Here is an 18,811-nt window from a genome sequence, read left to right as displayed (position 1 = left end):
AAATGTGATTAGTTTTTTTTCATATTTAAAGGATTTGCCTCTAATGATCCAAACACGAGTTTTGAGCAGTGTAGAGTAGTGCTTGTTGTTTGTCATTTCTCCGATCACAAATGGAGACATGGTTTCATGTTAACGCACCACGATGCAATGCAACACGTAAAAAGACAGTATAAGTCATTATAATAAGTAATTATGTCGCCACTGGATGCTACAAATACCTCATTTGAAAAGGGTTGTATTGGTTTTCACAATATGGTGAGGGGCGTAACATTTTCGTCACACATTTGAGGTATTCGCAAGGTAATCACAACACACTGGATAGCTGGCCAATCAGAGCACACCTCGCTTTTCAGAGCGATCAGCTTTGTAAAAATCGACGTGTTTCAGAAAGGAGGGGCATAGAGGAGCAACAATAATGTACAGTATTACAGTGTTTTTTGAACCTTAAACCACATAAACACATTTCATTACACCAAATACACAAAATAATGTTCTTTTTTTAGCAACGTCATATGACCCCTTTAAGATAAATGCTGTTCTATTGAACTTTGTTCATCAAAGAATCCTGAATGAAATGTATGACGGTTCTCACAAAAAATATTAAGCAGCACAACTGTTTTCAACACTGATGATAATAAATTTAGCTTGAGCACCAAATCAGCATATTAGAATGATTTCTAAAGGATCATGTGACACTGAAGACTGGAGTAATGACGCTGAAAATTCAACTTTGACATCACTGGAATAAATTACATTTTAATATATATTACAATATACACAGTTATTTTAAACTTTAACAATATTTTACATTATTTCTCTGCTATGACTTAATTCTTGTACTTTTGACTTTATTGTAAAAATATTTTGAATTTATTCTCGGAATTTTGACTTTATTCTCAATGTATTTCAACTTTATTCTCGGAATTTTGACTTTATTCTCAAAATATATATATATATATTTTTCCCTAAATTATTACGACTTTATTCTTGTAATTTTAGATTTTATTTATTTAGTGGCACTAAAACGTCATTGTACTCTTTTTACTGTATATTGACTAAATAAACTCACCCTTGCTGAGCACAAGAGATGTCTTTCAAAAACATTAAAAAATCAGCTACTATTATATTTCACGCCAACATCCGTCCAGCTGATAAATTTCACCTCATCAGAAACCCTTCTTGTTTATCATTTACATAAAAAACATCTGTCATGCTTCACTATTTATTTTATTAAATCCTGAGTTCTCTTCATCTGAAAAAATATTTGCTGATGGATGAAGTGAATAATAGAGCGCCGTATGAGATTAATCATTTGACCTTTTATTCGGTCTCAAAAAACATCTTTTCTCAGAACTGCCGGTGCACATAGTGCAAACCCAAAATGGGCTTGAGAGTTGTCTGTAGCACAGCTTCTCTGAACCAGGTTTCATAAATCACTGTATAAAACCTGGACCCTAATCAGGGTCATGCACCCTCTCACCCGCCAGTGGAATTAGGGCAGACCCAAACAGACCACTCAGCGAGCCCAGATCGGTGGCATTCGTTAGATACCATTCTGCCTATTTATTTGCTGGTGACATGTGGCTGCAGGCAACACTGATCTCTCTCTATCCCTCTGTTTCTATATCTCTCTATCAGCACCCTGATCCTCTAGGGTCATATTAAGTGTGTTTAAGGCCACTGTAAAATGGCCTGAATTATCATACTGTAACAATTAGTAATAATGGCCCACAGCTCATTCAGGGCAATCTGAGAACTGTACCACAGCCTTATTGTACACATCTGCTTCCCTATGAGATTATACTATACTTACAAAACACACATTGTTTGACAGATTACAATACTTTCACTTTTACCAATATGTTTTCATTTTTAAGTATCATCAATCTACAGTCTTCACGTATGTGTCAAAGTATGCATGACACAATGTGTAAGTGGATATTTGAAAGATTATGTAGACTTTGTGCACTAACTTTGTCTCTTGCGGCAAGTGGACAGTGCAGAGACCAGTTGTAGTCTGATTGACGTATATAGATGCTGAACGAAGCTGAGCTACACTCTCATTATCTAGATAGTAAAGTGCATGTAAGTGCAAGGAAACTGACTAAAGGTAGATTATACACTGTTATAAATAAATGAGCAAAAGCTGTCATTAGGTTGGTACCTTTTCCTTTGTACCTAAAAGGAGGATATTATTACCTTAAAGGTTAATGTGTACCTTTTAAAAAAGTTTATGGTCACATTAGCAAAATTTCTGTGAAACTTTGCTAATAAAATGTTTGATGTTTGTTGTTGATAGTGTAGCAGCTATGGTCGGTCAATTCACTTGACTGTCTTGAACATAATGAGAAGTCTGAAGGGGGAAAATTCAATTCAATTCTTTTACCTTCGTGTGAAAATCCTAGTTGTGTAGATTCCTTTTGAAGTGACTGGATTTCACTACTGAAAATTCACTGAACAATGGTAAATGTGAATGCAGTTTAGCAGCATTTCTGCTGCATAACAGGCTTTATACAGAAAATAAAGTGATTTATTGTCAAAAAAATAGTGTATTTCTTTTGATAAATGCCATAAATCATAAATGGTTCTCAAGAGTTGTTCATTGAATGTTATCATGAAATTGCCCATTGTAAAAACATTTTTTTTTTCCAATAAAAGCGGATCCCCTGAAAAAAAGAAAAAAAAAATGTGTTGTACCTAATCAAGGAGTGAAGATTGTAGGACATGCTATGGTTAGATGGTTAGCTTAAAATAACTTGAAATAAAAAGGAGACAAAAGTGATGGAGTGATGTTGGAATGTTCATATGTCCTTTTGTTATGTTATTCAGCTCATTATTGGACAGTTCATGTTGGTCATTGGTCATGTTTTGTAGAAAGGGAGGCCCTTTTATTAAGCAGTGCTTATGTCTGAGATCTCTCTTAAGATAGCCTAATGCAAACTCTGATTTAAACTAAGGCTCAATTTCTTGCTGGTTAGCATGACCCCTTAAAGGAGTAGTCCACTTCCTGAATGAAAATTTCCTGATAATCTACTCACCCCCATGTCATTCAAGATGTTCACATCTTTCTTTCTTCAGTTGAAAATATTTTTTTTTCTGTGGGGAAACCATCCAGGATTTTTCTTCATATAATAGACTTCAATAGTGGCCGACGGGTTGAAGGTCTAAATTGCAGTTTCAATGCAGCTTGATCCCACCAGAGGAATAAGTGTCTTATCTAGCAAAATTTTAATTTGAGTTTTAATTGAGGTTTGTCCCACAAGAGGAATAAGTGTCTTATCTAGCAAAACAATTGTTCATTTATATTTAGTATTCAAATGAGGACAATGGAAAGCGAAAAGTAAAAACAAAACCTCAACAAACAATGCAATTTGATATACAAGAATTGTGCTATAATTTACAAAAACTTTCTCTGTTAAGCTTTTTTTTTTTTTTAAAGAATTGCATATACAGAATAGAATTAGAAATAGAGATCCATAGTCCTTTTACAGTTTGCTAGAGTTAGAGGGTCAAATCAAAAAGATGGAAGAGATGTGCCCATTCATTTAGTCAAATAAAGATGGAAGAGATGTGTTTATAGCTGATTCTTGAAGATGGTTAAGGACTCGGATTGAGTTGGGCAAGTCATTCCACCAGGAGGGAACATTTAATTTAAAAGTCTGTGTAAGTGATTGTATGCTTCTTTGGGATGGCACAATAAAGCGACATTTCCTTTTTAACCACAAATGCTCATCTTGCACAAGGTGAAATTCACTCAATATGTAATCACACTGGAAAGGTCACGCGGAAGTACCAATCCAATGTTTACAAAGTGAAAGTGCAAAGAAAGTCAAACGCCCTTTACAAAAAAAGTGAAGACACCCATGCCTGTGCATCTCAGATCTAGTGCAAGATGAGCATTTGTGGGTAAAAAGTATACAAATGTTTTTTTTTTGTTTGTTTTTTTTTAAGAAAATGACCGTTTGTTTTTGCTGGATAAGACCATTATTCCTTGGGCGGGATCGTGTAGAGCCATTTGAAGCTGCACTGAAACTGCAGTTTGGACCTTTAACCCATTGGCCACCATTGAAGTATGGAGAAAATTCCTGGAATGTTTTACTCCAAAAACTTAATTTCTTTGTGACTGAAGAAAGAAAGATATAAACATCTTGGAGGACATGGGGGTGAGTAAATGACCAGGAAAATTTCATTCTGGAAGTACTAGAACTACTCCATTGAGGCAGAGATGAATTTTCAGTAGATATTTTTCCTGTGTTTAGTCTCACATGATCCCTCAGAAATCATCCTGTTAAAAGAAACATTTCTTATTATTAGCAATGTTGAAAACAGTTTTATATATATAGTATTATTATCAATGTTGAAAACAGTTTGATCAGTAGTGTGTGTATATATATATATATATATATATATATATATATATCATTATAAAGTAGATATTTTACCAGTGCTCAATTCTTTTTAGAGAACTTCAAAAAAGGATAAAGTGAACTAGTGCTGCCATGACATCATTATCCTGCAGTTCCAGAACAATTAGTCACATGACACAGCTAAGGTATAAGGTATAAGGCTTAAAAAACTGTCAGGAGAGCATGCTGAAGAAAAGCAAAATAAAATGACTCTTTATGTCATACTTAATGTCTTTATATGAACTTCTGCTGAAAAAATGATAACACAGTTAACAAGTACCACAGCACAGGAGAGCTAAAGAGAGCTTACACCTCTACCAGTCAAAGCTGTTAACACCTTTCTTCATGTTTACACAGGCAATGATGAGTTTTATAATAATAATGTCATTTTCGCTCAACTGTTAGCTAATGTCCTTAGTGCATGCTCATTTATATTATTAATATTACCTCTGTAGCTTCCAGAGAAACTCTCTGTTAGGGATCCATGTGGAGTGAGCAGCCCACACAGCTGTCATCCATTTTGTCCTCTTGAACCCCTCTGACCAGCCTCATTCATTCTATTATATTCAGTACCGATAGTAAAATACTGTCCAGTATGGGCACGTGATGTATGTTAAGCACACAGTTGTGTTTTCAATAACATGTGATGTACATATTCAGCTATTAGCTATGATAATATCTGATAGGCTCAGAGTCAGTTTAAAATATTATTTTAAAAGCAGCACACCTTTTGTCACAAAACAACACTCACAGAACAAAATTCTCACGTCAAAACGAAACAAAAAATACACCAACATGTCACAGCACAGGTTGTTCTTGACTCTTAAACCTTTACCATTCTCTGACCAATTCAAAACAAAAACAAAGAGAGAAAAATAAAGAGAGAAAAATCTGCCATATTGGGCAAAGTGTGCAAGGCGCTCATGAGAAATGTAGATTTCAGTTGTAGTGCTTTCACAAAATAAGTTCAAATAAAGCCATGCAACAAATAAAAGGGATTTGGAAAAAATGCAAGGGATGGACTTCATATCCCAGAATGCCGTGGACAAAATCCTGAGGAACAGGGGGAAGTTGGTGTGTCTCAGGTCTGGTCCAGCCATTCGGCACGTTTAGGAGCTTTGCAGGTATGAATGTCGACAGCTTCCTCACAGTCTTTGCATTCGACGGCGCAGCACCACTTAAACTTACACTCGCACTTGGTAATGCGTTTTATGCGTGTGGTGTCGTAACCCCGCCCACAACACATGACCTCGCAGCCATCGGTCCCCCGGGACGTCCTGTTACAGACCCGACCAGCAGTACCCAATGAACCTAGAATGCAAAGAAGGAAAATGATTACTAGTTTTGCTCTAAGACCCAAATTTTACATCGGTTGTCAAGTGGTGACCCACAACATACACTGTAGGGAATAAAATAATCTGTAAAATAACAAAAAAGTACTGGCAGCTCATTACCAGGACTTTATCCATTAAATGCAAAATACAGGTAAAACACCTGTAAAAAATAAATATGGAAATTTCCTACAAATTAATACAGTACATTTTGACATATTGTATAATTTTTTGTGTAAATTATATTCATATATTTAGTATGCATATCTGCTTTACATTTCTACATTTCTATGCATATTATTTATATATTATAGTATTATTTATTATATTTATATATTTATAGTATTTATAACCAGGTTTCACTCTTTTTGACTACAAGAGAACACAATTTAAAGGTTATTAACAAGAATTATATCAATAAAAAGATTCAAATTTGTAAATGCATTTCTTGCGATCAGTAAATTACCATAAAATACATGCTTTCGGTGAAACTAATTTTTTTTTTTTTTTTTTTTACAAATTCAATAGTTGATTTAAAAAAAAAAATGTTTCTTATGTCAGGATTACAAAGTTAATGTAGTTTGGGTCGTATAATTTAGCCAAAATACTTTCTGACTAGACACAAAAATTATGTGTGTGAAATTATAATGACATAACTTCAACGAACAGATGAACTTTGATATACAGATGCAGAAATACACACTTAGAAATAAAGGTTCTTAATTGGCATTGATGGATCCATGAAGTTCCTTTTACATTCATGGAACATTTACAAAAAGGTTCTTTATAGTGAAAAAAGTTTGGTAACACTTTATTTTACAGTGTCCTTTTTACACATGTTACATGTGCTTACTATTTTAATAACAACTAAATTTGCACAATTACATGTAAGTAACCCTATAAGACAAACCCTAATCCTATCCCTAACCATATAGTAAGTACATGAAGTTAATTAAAATTACTCAGTACTTAAATGTACAATTACACTTTAAAAAGTACACTTTAAAATGAAGTGTAACCAAAGGTTCTATAGATTACTACAATGTTGTTACCACTAAGAAAAAAAATAGTTCTTTTAAGAACTGTTAATTGAAAGGTCAGTATCTTTGTTTTTAAAAGTGTACTTGATAACATTCTTGTAAAACAAAGTAAAAAGTAAAATAAGACCATACATAATCAGGTTGGTGATTGGTGAGTCTGTATGTTGTTGTTTCGCAAGGTTAAACACACAGTGGACAGTGATGGTCTCTCTCTTAAAAACTCTCTGAATGCCCTGCGGCCATGAGAACCAGAGAGTGATAGTTGTGCTGGCAGCTTTGAAAGAATGGGATTTGAAAAATGAGCCTGTTGTATCCTTGGGGTGCAAATTCCACTGGGGTGGTGGTGCTGATGGTGGTTAGGGGGTAAGCGCATTGACCCTCTGAAATCACTGAGCTGTGAGCTGTCTGTCTGACCCAAACACACACTCAAACCATCACACTGATGCATGAGCTAGGTCACATGACATGCTTCTAAAAGGCATATGCTGTCTAAACTATTAGTCGGCTGGTCAGTCTTAAGAATGTCACCAACTGAACATGGGATTTTGCAGATATTCTAGATGATACATGCAGAGGTGTGTGAGAGCATCAAGGATTAACAAAGCAAAAAAATCCCATCCCACCTCTTCTGACCCTGTCAAAGCCTTGGTTGCCCTTTTCACCCTTAAGGTTTCTGGTTGGGTTCAGGGCAGGGCAGGTGTGAGAGTCAATTTACCTCAGCTACTAAATCCTATCTTTTTCTACACTCTCGAGTCATGTAAAAAGGAACATGGCTTACCACCATCAGACTGAATCTCATGAATGAGGGTCCTCTGAGGCCTGTGACCAGTGACTCAGCCTATTAGTCTTGATAAATTAAACACTTTATAGTTTCTCATAAACAGGATATTCCAAGGAACTGATACTATATTCTTTTCACTCATCAGACAGGCTGAGCACTTCATGTGTTCTGACGTCTTGTATGATCTAACTCTTAATTCTGAAAAAATCCATGTGACATTAATTTTGTTAATACTGTGAGTGAGTCAGGGGCAGCAGAGTTAACTATTTGTGTCATTAGTAATACATGAGTCACAGAATAGTTTAGTACTATTTGCATTATTACTAAATGAGTTACACTGCTTGAAAGACTTTGCTGTACTGATATTCTTCAAACGTTCAGGCTTAGTTAATTCTAGACTCTTTAACCCTAATTATTAAACAACTGGACAATTAATTCAACCTGACCAGCCCTAAGCATGGTATCTTTGATTCATTTGTAAACTTTATGATTTTTAAGAAATATAAGAAAAACATTTGCTATTAATGCATATATTATTTGTGGAACAGGCATAAACAGAAGCAAATTTCAAAAATGCAAGAAAAAAAAATCATTAAAATTGAATAAATGATAAAAATATATAATATATTATTACATGAATAATAAAATAATTATTACTAATAAATTAAAATAATTAAAGTAGTACAATTAATTAAAAGTTTTTGTACTTTTTCTCTTTCTTACCTGCAGCTTTGTCCATGACACAATAATCAGGTGAGTTTTCGAAGTACACCAGGTCATTTTTTGTGGCTTTCCTGAAGTCTTTATTAGCTACTGTGAATCCTGTCCCATCTTGGTTCATGGTGACCTCGATGGCACCGTTGTATTTCTTGCGAAGGTAATCTCCTGTTTTACGGAAATCCGACATTGCCAACCAGCAGGTTCTCAGAGTACACGACCCACTGACTCCATGACATTTACACTCCAGCTTCATAAACCGCTTTACAGCCTATAAAACAGAAACCAAAAAAAACATCCCTAGTAGTAATTATGTAAACAGATTCCACGTGGCCAAGAATAGCTGCAGAATGTAAACAGAATTTTACAGGAACATTATCATAGAACAGCATTCATTGTGTCAATATTTATATACCAAAATTAATCTGCTTATCGTCTGTATCACAGCACAGAGCTTTTGCACTTATTAAAGGGGTCATATGATGTTGCTAAAAAGAACATTATTTTGTGCATTTGGTTTAATGAAATGTGTTTATGTGGTTTAAGGTTCAAAAAACACATTATTTTCCACATACTGTACATTATTGTTTCTCCTCTATACCCTGCCTTTCTGAAACGTGTCGATTTTTACAAAGCTCATCATTCTGAAAAGCGAGGTGTGCTCTGATTGGCCAGCTATCCAGTGTATTGTGATTGGCTGAATACCTCAAACATGTGACGGAAATGTTACGCCCCTTGCCATACTGTGATGCGTTAGAAGTGAGCTCCGTGCATGAACTGTGTTCCCACTGACATGGTCCTTACACAGTGTTCATTGCTCCCTAGTCCCTACTCCCTAAGCAGGGGAAATCTGTTGAAGTTTACCTCACTTAAGAACATTCATTCATGGATTTGCGCTGCGCAACGTCTTCACACACGGACAAGTGTGACATCATACACCTTAAAATTTTTTACAAATAATAATTTAAATACAATTTAAATTCACATCTCGCACACTTCAATGCACTTTGAATGGAACATATACGTTTGCTTCAAACTGGAATAATGGCGGAATATCCTTTAAAGTCCCCTTCACAGGGCACTTACGTTTGAATAGAACAAACGTCTGAAGCCATAAGAGAAACATACGAAATGTGCAGATCAGGGGGCATGAGGACAAGAATTAAGAACCGCTGCTCTACACAGCTCAAAACTCGCGTTTGAATTTTCAGTGGCAAATCCTTGTGTAAATGTACAGACTGTGAGTCAGAAGCGCCGGATTGTAGTCTTCTCTCCCAGTATCAGGAAACAGTCCTCCATAAAATGCGTTGCACACATCTAAATATTTGGGTTGAACTGTTCTGGAACAGTGTTGTAAATACAAGTTAACCAATGATTTCTAGTTGTATACTCTTTTGGAAGACCAAACAAAGTATTTTCGCTTTCACAACAAAACAGCGTCTCCATGACATGGTGCCAGCGGCAACAGCGAGAATCAAAGTTACGCCTTCTTTCTTTGCGTGAACATTTGAGCGGCATTATGCAAATCTTCCCACATAGTGACGTAGACATGGGGGCATGTTTAAAAGAGGTGTTTTAGGAAGGCGTCTTTACTTTTATAAAGAATATCTCTTTGGATTTGAGACTTTAGTCTTTGCAACTTTACAGGTCTTCTTTATGCACCAAAAGCTTGTTACACTCCAAAGAGAAAGGAAAACTTGAAATCGCATCATATGGCTGTGGATTCTGGACTTTTATCAATACTCATTCTTCTCTAAGTGCAGCTTTTGACACAATTTCACATAGTATCTTGGTGGAGAGGTTGATTTCCATTGGAATCACTGGAACACCTCTTAATTGGGGGTCGGATCAGGTTTTTCAAATCACGGATTTCAAATCACGGATTTCTTACATTACTAGTGGTGTGCCTCAGGGCTCAGTTTTGGGCCCTCTTCTGTTTATTATTTATCTATTGCTTCTACGACAAATCTTCCATAAATTTGGCATACATTTTCATTGTTATGCTGATGACACCCAACTCTATATGTCTTCAAAGCCTAATTCAACTTTACCACCTTCTTCTCTTTTGCTTTATTTATCTGAAATTATATCATGGTTTTTACATGTAATTTTCTTATGGTTAATAGTTAGAAGACTGAATTCTTATTAATAGGTTCTAAATCAAAATTGCAAAATTGTGAAAGCTTTATGTTGACTATTGATAATTCTGTTATTTCTCCTTCTTTTCAGGTTAAGAGTCTGGGTGTCATCCTTTACAGCACTTTATCTTTTGAGGCATATGTAAATAATATTATTCAGTCAGCATATTATCATCTGCGAAATATAAATAATCTTTGATCATCTCTTTCTACTAATAGTACTGCTGTCCTTGTACATGCATTAGTTACATCTCGCATCGACTATTGTAATTGTCTTCTTAGTGGAGTCTCACAGAAACTTCTTTACAAACTTTAAATGTTCTAGAATTCAGCAGCTCGGATCATTACACAAACACTATTGATTGAGTATATTTCTCCAGTGTTAAGGCAACTACATTTGCTTCCTGTTAAATATCGGATTTAATTTAAGATTTTACTTTTCCTTTCCTAAGGCTCTTCATAATCTGGCACCTTCATATTTGCATGAATTTCTTCATGTGTATTCACCTACCTGATCGCTCAGATCTTCTGGTTCTGTGACATTAGTTGTACAATCTGTACATTTGACTACTATAGGATGTAGAGCTGTTGAGCTCCTTGGAATACTTTTCCTCTTCATATATGTAATAGTTTTACATGCATTGTTTCTTGTCATTTATTGTATTTGGTTTTTGTAAGGTGTCCTTGAATGTCTTGAAAGGTGCCCATAAATAAAATGAATCATTATTATTATTATTATTATTTAAAATAGTTGTAATACCTATGTTTTTCATTGGATATGAGATTTCGTAAGGTTTCTCCATCACACGGGTAGAGTTATATTATCTTAGAAGTATATAACCTTACCATTCTCCCACAGCGGTTGTTATGAAGGTTCATGAGTGCTCGTGCGTCTTTCACAGTTCGCTCTTTTGCATCTACGAAGGCTTTGGCGAACTTTATCCCATAGTTGATGTTATCACTGCAGCCACCCCAGTCAAACTCTCCTCGTTCGTCACTGGCCCGGCCTCGCTTGTGGGGGTCACAGTTGCACGTCTTTAGCTCCCCCTGACTGCAGGCACGGGTAATGGCGAAAACCACTCCTGCTGAGGAGATTGCGTATACAAATGCTGCCTCACGACTGCCTGCGAAGACAAGAATCATGAAGCCACAACAAACACATGCTGGTCCTTTATTAGACACTCACAAACACTTTATTACACACGCCGCTCTCATATAATCTCAAACAGCACTTCTGATTTGTCTGCTAGAGACCTGCACATAGAGGCATGACTGGCCCCAGAATGAGTGTTTTGTTTAAATATTAGTACAGGCCTAATCCCTCCAGGGTGGGCCATTCTCTGCTAGGATAAATTGTTTGAAGGCTAGCAGTCTGATAGTGAACTGCCACAGTTATTTTCTAACACTAACCTGGTATTTCTAAGCGTTCTGCATGTTTGGACTTATGTCACTCCCACTGATTTCTTTAGCCTGACTGAATATAAGAAAGAAAGAAAAAAAGGAATCATAAACTCCGCTGTACTCCTTGTAACTGTCCGATTTTGTGATTGAACCAAATGTGTGCTTCACTATTTGTATTATGGAATGTACTTGTATTAAACATTCTAACACTCTTTTTTTATTAGCAAGGATGCATTACCTTGACAGTAAACTGAAATCACAGGAATAACTTACATTTTATAATAAATTAAAATAGAAAATCATTTTAAAATGGAGTAAGTATTTCACAGTATTGTTTTTGCTTTTGAACTGTAGTGTTACATTTAAATTTTGTGGCAGGTAAGATGTTCCTATTACATTAAAATATGTACTTATTATCACATTAAATTAATAATATTATATGGCATTATTAAAGGACATATCAATAGATTTTTTTTCAAACCAATAGCTTTTAAATTAAATGAGAGACATGAATAATGAGATTTTTAAAGCTTTAAGTATATCTGTTAAATGTGAAGTACACTAGCATTTAAAAAACCCTTAAGTTCTATATTCTAGTGTATATAAATAATTTCCACAGGATTAAAATATTGTTTTAATGGAGTCTTTTATGTTAAGACCCCCTGCCCAGATCTCCATTTACAGTTATCCTTCTCACGCCACTCTTAAGTCGTTTTCAGTTTCCTGTTGCAGCTAAAATGTGTTTCAATGATCTGTGCTCATGTAGTGCAATGACATCTGGAGGATATCTATGTTTGAATTGCTCCATCATTCATACAGATAGATATTCTCTGAAGAAAAATCTTTTTTTTAATAGTACAGTTACTGTTTATAGGAGAACCCTCTCTTGGCAACCGCTCCAATTTTAATTCCATTTCATAAACTGAATACGCACAGTGCTGCGAGAGTCTGTCCGGCTGCCAGAATCATCTCTCCAAACATTTACATCCACTATGCCTGTTTATGTGGTAAAGAGTCATAGAGAATGCTGGAGGGGTGATATTTTCACACAGGGATCTTTGGAACGCTGTATGAAAGCCAAACAGAAAGCACATTTACAGTGCAGATTTCTTGAGTAAACTTCAGGTTCAGACTGATTTAAATGATCCTGTGGGGTTTTGTCTGTTTATCACACCTGGCCAGGGATTTGTATGATTGTGGCTGGATTTTCCTGTGAGATCTGAGTTCTTTCATTAATATACCACAGTGATAAACAGCAATGAGAATAACTGTTTAAAATATCATTATTCTATACTAACCCATACTGATAGACTATGGTGACATTACAGTATGATGATCTAGGTATTTGCTGTATGTAATATGTGTATCTGACTGGAGGGATGCACATATACTGGACAAAAATTGGAAGTAAATATTTAAAAATAATTTTTTTAATGATTTTGAAAAAGTCTTTATTTCTATCTAAAATACAGGAAAAATTTTAATATTGTGTTATTGTGTTAAATGATTGTGATTTACTGAAAGTGATTTATTGTCATGATGGCAAAACTGAATATTCATCAGTTATTACTCCAGTCTTCAGGTCTTCAGCTTCACATGATTCTTCAGAAACCATTCTAATATGCTGATTTTTTGAGCTAAAAAAAAGGCTTCTTATTATCATCAATTTTGAAATCTTTTTGCTGCTTAATATTTTTGTAGAAACCATGATACATTACCGTTCAAAATTCTGGGGTATGTTAAATATAATATAATACTTTTATTCAGCAAGGACAAATTTAATTTGCTACAAAATATTATTTGCTACAAAATATTATTTTTCATATTTTTATGTAAATATTATTATAATTATTTCAAATATATGCTGTTCATTGAACTCATAAATACATAAACACTGATAATAAGAAGAAAAAGAATAACTGAGGACCAATAAAAGCTGAACACTAAATCGGCATATTAGAATGATTTCTGAAGGATAATTTGACATTGAAGACTGGAGTTATTTTAATTTGTAATAATATTTCGCAATATTGCTGTTTTTACTGTATTTTTCGATCAAATAAATCAAAGCCTTTCTGAACATAAAATACTTTTCCCAAAAATATTTTAAAAAATCATAATTATTCCTTTGACTGCTATTACCCTCCAAAACACACACTGACACATTTCCAGCACTCACTGCGCTGTATGACTCTCCCAAAAACGGTATGGTCTCTGTCCAGGGCGCTGCAGTTCCAGCGGTGATGACGGAATTGATGCTGGCACTCTCGAATCCACTCTTTAGCCCCGCCCCCAATCGACTGCATGATGTCTGGATACTTCTGACACAACTGCCTCTGTTTATTCACCAGCCCGGGAATGTTGTCACAGATCACACGGGCACCAAGGGCTCCAATGTACCTGAAACACAGACACAAACACAGACGCTTAAAACCTGAATTGCTTCAATCAATCACAGCAGTTGGTACTCTGCGAGCAAATGTCATTACAAAAGTGCTGAATCAGTAAACATTCAGTGATTACGCATTGTCTGATGCCAAAGAATCTGATGATTGAGTCTGATCATTCCCAGAATCTTACCACTCATTAGTGGAATTTCAGAGGGAAGTTTGGCAAACTGACATTTGTCATAAACAGACATTCACAAACCAACCATTATTTATGATTTATTTGAAGGCAACTGCATTATAAGTGCAACATCAACAGATTTGGAATATGTTTTTGAGCCCTAAACGATAACCTTTTGAGCATTTTGAGGTAAAACCTTTAGTTTTTTAGACGATCTGAAGAATTATACATTGGCTCTGCTATCGTTTTGCTGTGATGTAATTTGATTCTACTTAATCCAATCAGCTAATCAGAACAGAAGGAGATTTAATTAATTCTGATGCGTTCTGTCTCTGTATACTTTTCATTCCCATTCTGATTGTTTCAATCCATCACTACGGAACCAACGGAAACTGGCACAAACTCCTTTCTCTTTCTCACACACACCCAAACTGTATCACATCAAGCTAAATCTCAGCCATCTCACAATCACACACTAAAGAGGACTCAGTTCTAAATATTTTAGTCTGCTAAAACGAGAATTTCTAATGAGAAATTATGGTTTTACCTTTTGAAAAAAAAAAATTGTGAATGCTGATCAACCTTTTTATGACTGTGTTCCTCCCATTCTGCTGCCTCATTTGACTGTGATTATAGGGCTTTATCGTCCTCTGAGCTTTATGTTTGATAGAGTTTGGAAACACTCACACACACACACACACACCAGGCTGGTCGCACACACTGGTGGTTTGCAGGTTGGCTTTACCGGCAGCAGTAAATCATTATCCACAATACCACAACCACATGCTGTAAAAACACAGTAAAATCTGCTCTCATTTACACTGCGTGTCTGTGTATGTGTAGTTAGGCTTGACTGGGTAAAGAATGTACGACTGTAGTAATTTGTTGCTTCTATTACCCAAACAGTGGATAAAAACTCCTCTGTACATGTGGTATAATGTACATGTGTTATAATGTTGCAATCTATATATATGCAGATTGCAATATGGTTGGACCAATACAAAACTAGCTTGTGCGCTATTTAGAAATGTATTGAAAAATTAAACAAATTCATATGATTGTTGACCTCCTTTACAAGTTTGAAGGTCAGATAGATAGATAGATAGATAGATAGATAGATAGATAGATAGATTGATAGATAGATAGATAGATAGATAGATAGATAGATTGATTTGCAATTCAGTACATTTCTGTCAGACCAATTAAAATTCCAATTCAACATTCTGTGGGGTGTGTCCAATTTTCAGCTCTGAATTTTGTCCAACCCTGGAACAAAAGGTCAAAGATGAAGTTCACTTCAAAGGACACACACACATTTCTATTTGTTTGGAAGTCCAGGGCAGGCTTACGTCTGGCTTCATCTGTGTGTGTGTCTGTGAAATAAGTTCATTAGTTTGAGATGCTAACAGGCCGCCCAGTAGCTTAAGATGATTCCTGCTCTGTCTGCTTAAAGTGATGGATGAGCAGATCAGAGAGAGAGAGAGAAAGAGGAGTGAGAGATCCCTTTCTCTCTGGCTCTTGTGAGTACATCACATTGGGAACGGCAGCCTGACTTATTACACCACAGTAGTGACAAAGGACTTGCTTTCCTCTGGTTTCTTTCTTTCTTAGTTTCTTGCACATCTGTAAGACCTCTAACCCCTGATACAGTTGTTGAGGGTCCAGTAATGAATGTATATGATCTTTAACAGAGATTGCTATAGCACATGGATGTTTTATACTTGGTATAATAAGCAAAACATCACAACTTCTTCTTCTTAATCATGCACACAACCACATGCACATATATTCTATGTATATATAAAAACCAACCACTCCGCAACTACATTTATATATGAGCAAAGGGCATGTGGCTGGTTTCTGCATGATTGTTCAGGCTCATTGCACTGTAGTCACCAGCTAAGTGTGTGCATCTAAGCAGGAGGCCTGACACATATTGCAGTTATTTCATTTATTCCTCTGTTATTGGCTGGCAGACACCTCAAGCACACCATGAAAACCCGACCCATAACTCTGATATAATGATGTGCAGGGCCTGTTACTATACATTAGCACAAGCTCTGGGGAAAACCCCATCCCTCATGAGACTTTTTGAGGGGGAGAAGCGCGTGATTTGTGTGTTTCTAGAATAATTGCGATTTAAATGCCAATATCTTGGTGGGGAGAGCGGTGAAACTGCGTTCCTGCACCAAGCGCGACGTGTGTGTTCATTTTAGTGTGTTCTTGAGTCGACTGCCGTCTCCCGATCTCTGCCCACCACAAGGGTGCGAATTATAGGGAGTTTGGGGGGTCTAAGACCAATAATTAAGGCTTGAACCTCCCCAAAGGAAATAAAAACATAAGGTTGGGGGTCTCAAAACTATGTATTATTTCACATAAATATAGGTCTATACATATTTCAACATCGTTCAAAAAAAAAAAAAAGTGTTTTGTTAACCACAAAAGTTAGATCACAAGTTTTCCAGACCGCGCTAAACAGACGCTCGCAAACAGAGGACGCGTTCGCCGCCTGAGAGGATAACCATAGCAACTGATGCCCGAGCGCTTTCCGTCAGGATCCGTAGGGACAAAATATCAGTAGCCTATATTTTTTGTTCACCACTTATTTACATATGATAAGTAAATAATAAAAAGAGTTTTCTTTGAAACGTATTTACGCTTAAGTTGGCCAACAGCTAGGGGCGGGAGACATTCGGCTGCGCGAGACGAACATCAACATACTTCGCTGACAGAAATCTCTTTAAAAGTCAAACACCCTGAAACCAGCCCTACACTTTAAAATTACCATTAAAACGCAGATTTTATTAAAAACACTGCTCCAAGGTTTTAAACCTCTGTTTTTCATTAACCTCTCCTCCATGTTTTAGGAGAAAAAGTACAATACAGACTACATACCTCACTTAAACGCAAACCACAGTTATTCAACACTGAACTACATACAAACTAGAATAATTGTAGCTAATAATAAACATCTGCAAATGTTCAGTCTCCCAACTGACAGCAGCGCAGTCACCGTGAGCAGAAAAAAACGCCCGGCTTCTGCGCGCGGTTGTGCGCCACCAGCGGCGCGTCGGGATGCTGGACGCTACTCACCACCAAGACGAGTCCACGTGCGGTGTGAGGATGAGCAGGAGGAACAGCAGCGCGCAACACAACCGCGAGGACGCACGGGGACCGTAGGATGAGCCTGCGCCCTTTCTGATTATATGTCTTAATCCTGAGCCTCCGGGAGCAGCGGTGGATCTGTTGAGAATCCGGGGCGACCCAAGAACTTTACCGCAGCCAAACATAGTTGAGCGTGTCCTCCGGCGGAGTATTGTAGGAAACCGGTGTAAAGACCGTTAAGGTATGCGGGGACCTGCTGGAGTTGGGATTGCTGATAGTTGGACAAATGTAGAGCTCCGTGCGGACGATGCACGGACGGATATCATGTATCTGCCCGGATATTAGCGTGTGCCATATAAAAGTATTCCCCGAAATTTGGCAACCGCAGCAGAAATAATCCAAGCCAGACGGCAGGTTCAGAGAGCACTTTCTTTTCTTTTTCACCTCCTCTTGAGAACAGATGAAGTATCGGTGAGGTGCAATTTGATCAGAAAGAGTGCCAACTTTTCCACTTTTTCTCTCCAGGTTTTGCGTTCAGGCAGGGCTGTGAAACACGCGCCTCTCCGTTTTTCCATTGGAGTCTGCGAGCGCTGATTGCAGACTGCACGAGATAAACCGGGGCGATGAACTGTGCGAACTGCAGACCGAAGGGGTGGGCGACGGGGGGAGAGAGAGAGGGGCGATAGGAATGTTGACAGCCCGCCGTCTCTCCACTCTTATTGGGTAGAGCTCTCAGAGACCGGAGCCCCGGGGAAGCTTGAGCTCGCGCGATATACGCGCTGTTCCCTGGTCAGCGGCGATACACTCCTTTCACCTGCTGAACGACACTAAGCATCCTCATTTACACACCATTGTGGAGTTCACGCTCACAATTTCACGAACACGAAAAACAAAAAACAAGATGGGGAAGGGGGGCTGGGGGTGTTGTTATGAGACAACACAATTCTAAAATGTATTTTTTATCGTTGTCACAGCAATATACATCCATTTAAATTGTAACAATAATGTTCTTCATATAAACTTAATATTATTATTATTTTAGTGAGTTAAAACGTTGCAGTGTGGATTTCAGGGATGCCACATATTGACACAATTATTCTCCGGTCTCATGATACGCCAAATACAATCATAAAATCGTGCTACTGATACGCAGAAACTGACTTTCGCATGCATATGATACGCAGTTTTCGCGTACATACGCATCTACCCCACAGCCCTAATCCTACCCATTGAGTATCATATTATAAAGTATATCATTTAAGTATACTATACATACTACTTCATACCTGCATATTATGAAACTATGCATTTTGAAATCCCATAT

At 36.8% G+C, this 18,811-nt stretch overlaps 1 protein-coding gene across 1 annotated transcript; it reads right to left on the bottom strand.

The window, feature by feature from the left end:
- Window positions 1-4,468: 4,468 nt before the first annotated feature.
- Window positions 4,469-18,473, bottom strand: LOC109065740 (protein Wnt-2b-A). The gene is made up of 5 exons (XM_019082746.2): window positions 17,476-18,473; window positions 13,994-14,214; window positions 11,260-11,537; window positions 8,282-8,546; window positions 4,469-5,717 (listed from the first exon to the last, which is right to left on the bottom strand). Exons 1-5 carry the CDS (start codon window positions 17,670-17,672, stop codon window positions 5,488-5,490), a joined length of 1,191 nt encoding a protein of 396 aa, XP_018938291.1. The 5' UTR covers window positions 17,673-18,473; the 3' UTR covers window positions 4,469-5,487.
- Between the last annotated feature and the right edge of the window lie 338 nt (window positions 18,474-18,811).

This window comes from Cyprinus carpio, chromosome B8, assembly GCF_018340385.1.
Source record: "Cyprinus carpio isolate SPL01 chromosome B8, ASM1834038v1, whole genome shotgun sequence".
Lineage (NCBI taxonomy): Eukaryota > Metazoa > Chordata > Actinopteri > Cypriniformes > Cyprinidae > Cyprinus > Cyprinus carpio.
Note: the sequence above shows the minus strand (reverse complement) of the source record. Positions and strands in the feature narration are given on the sequence as shown.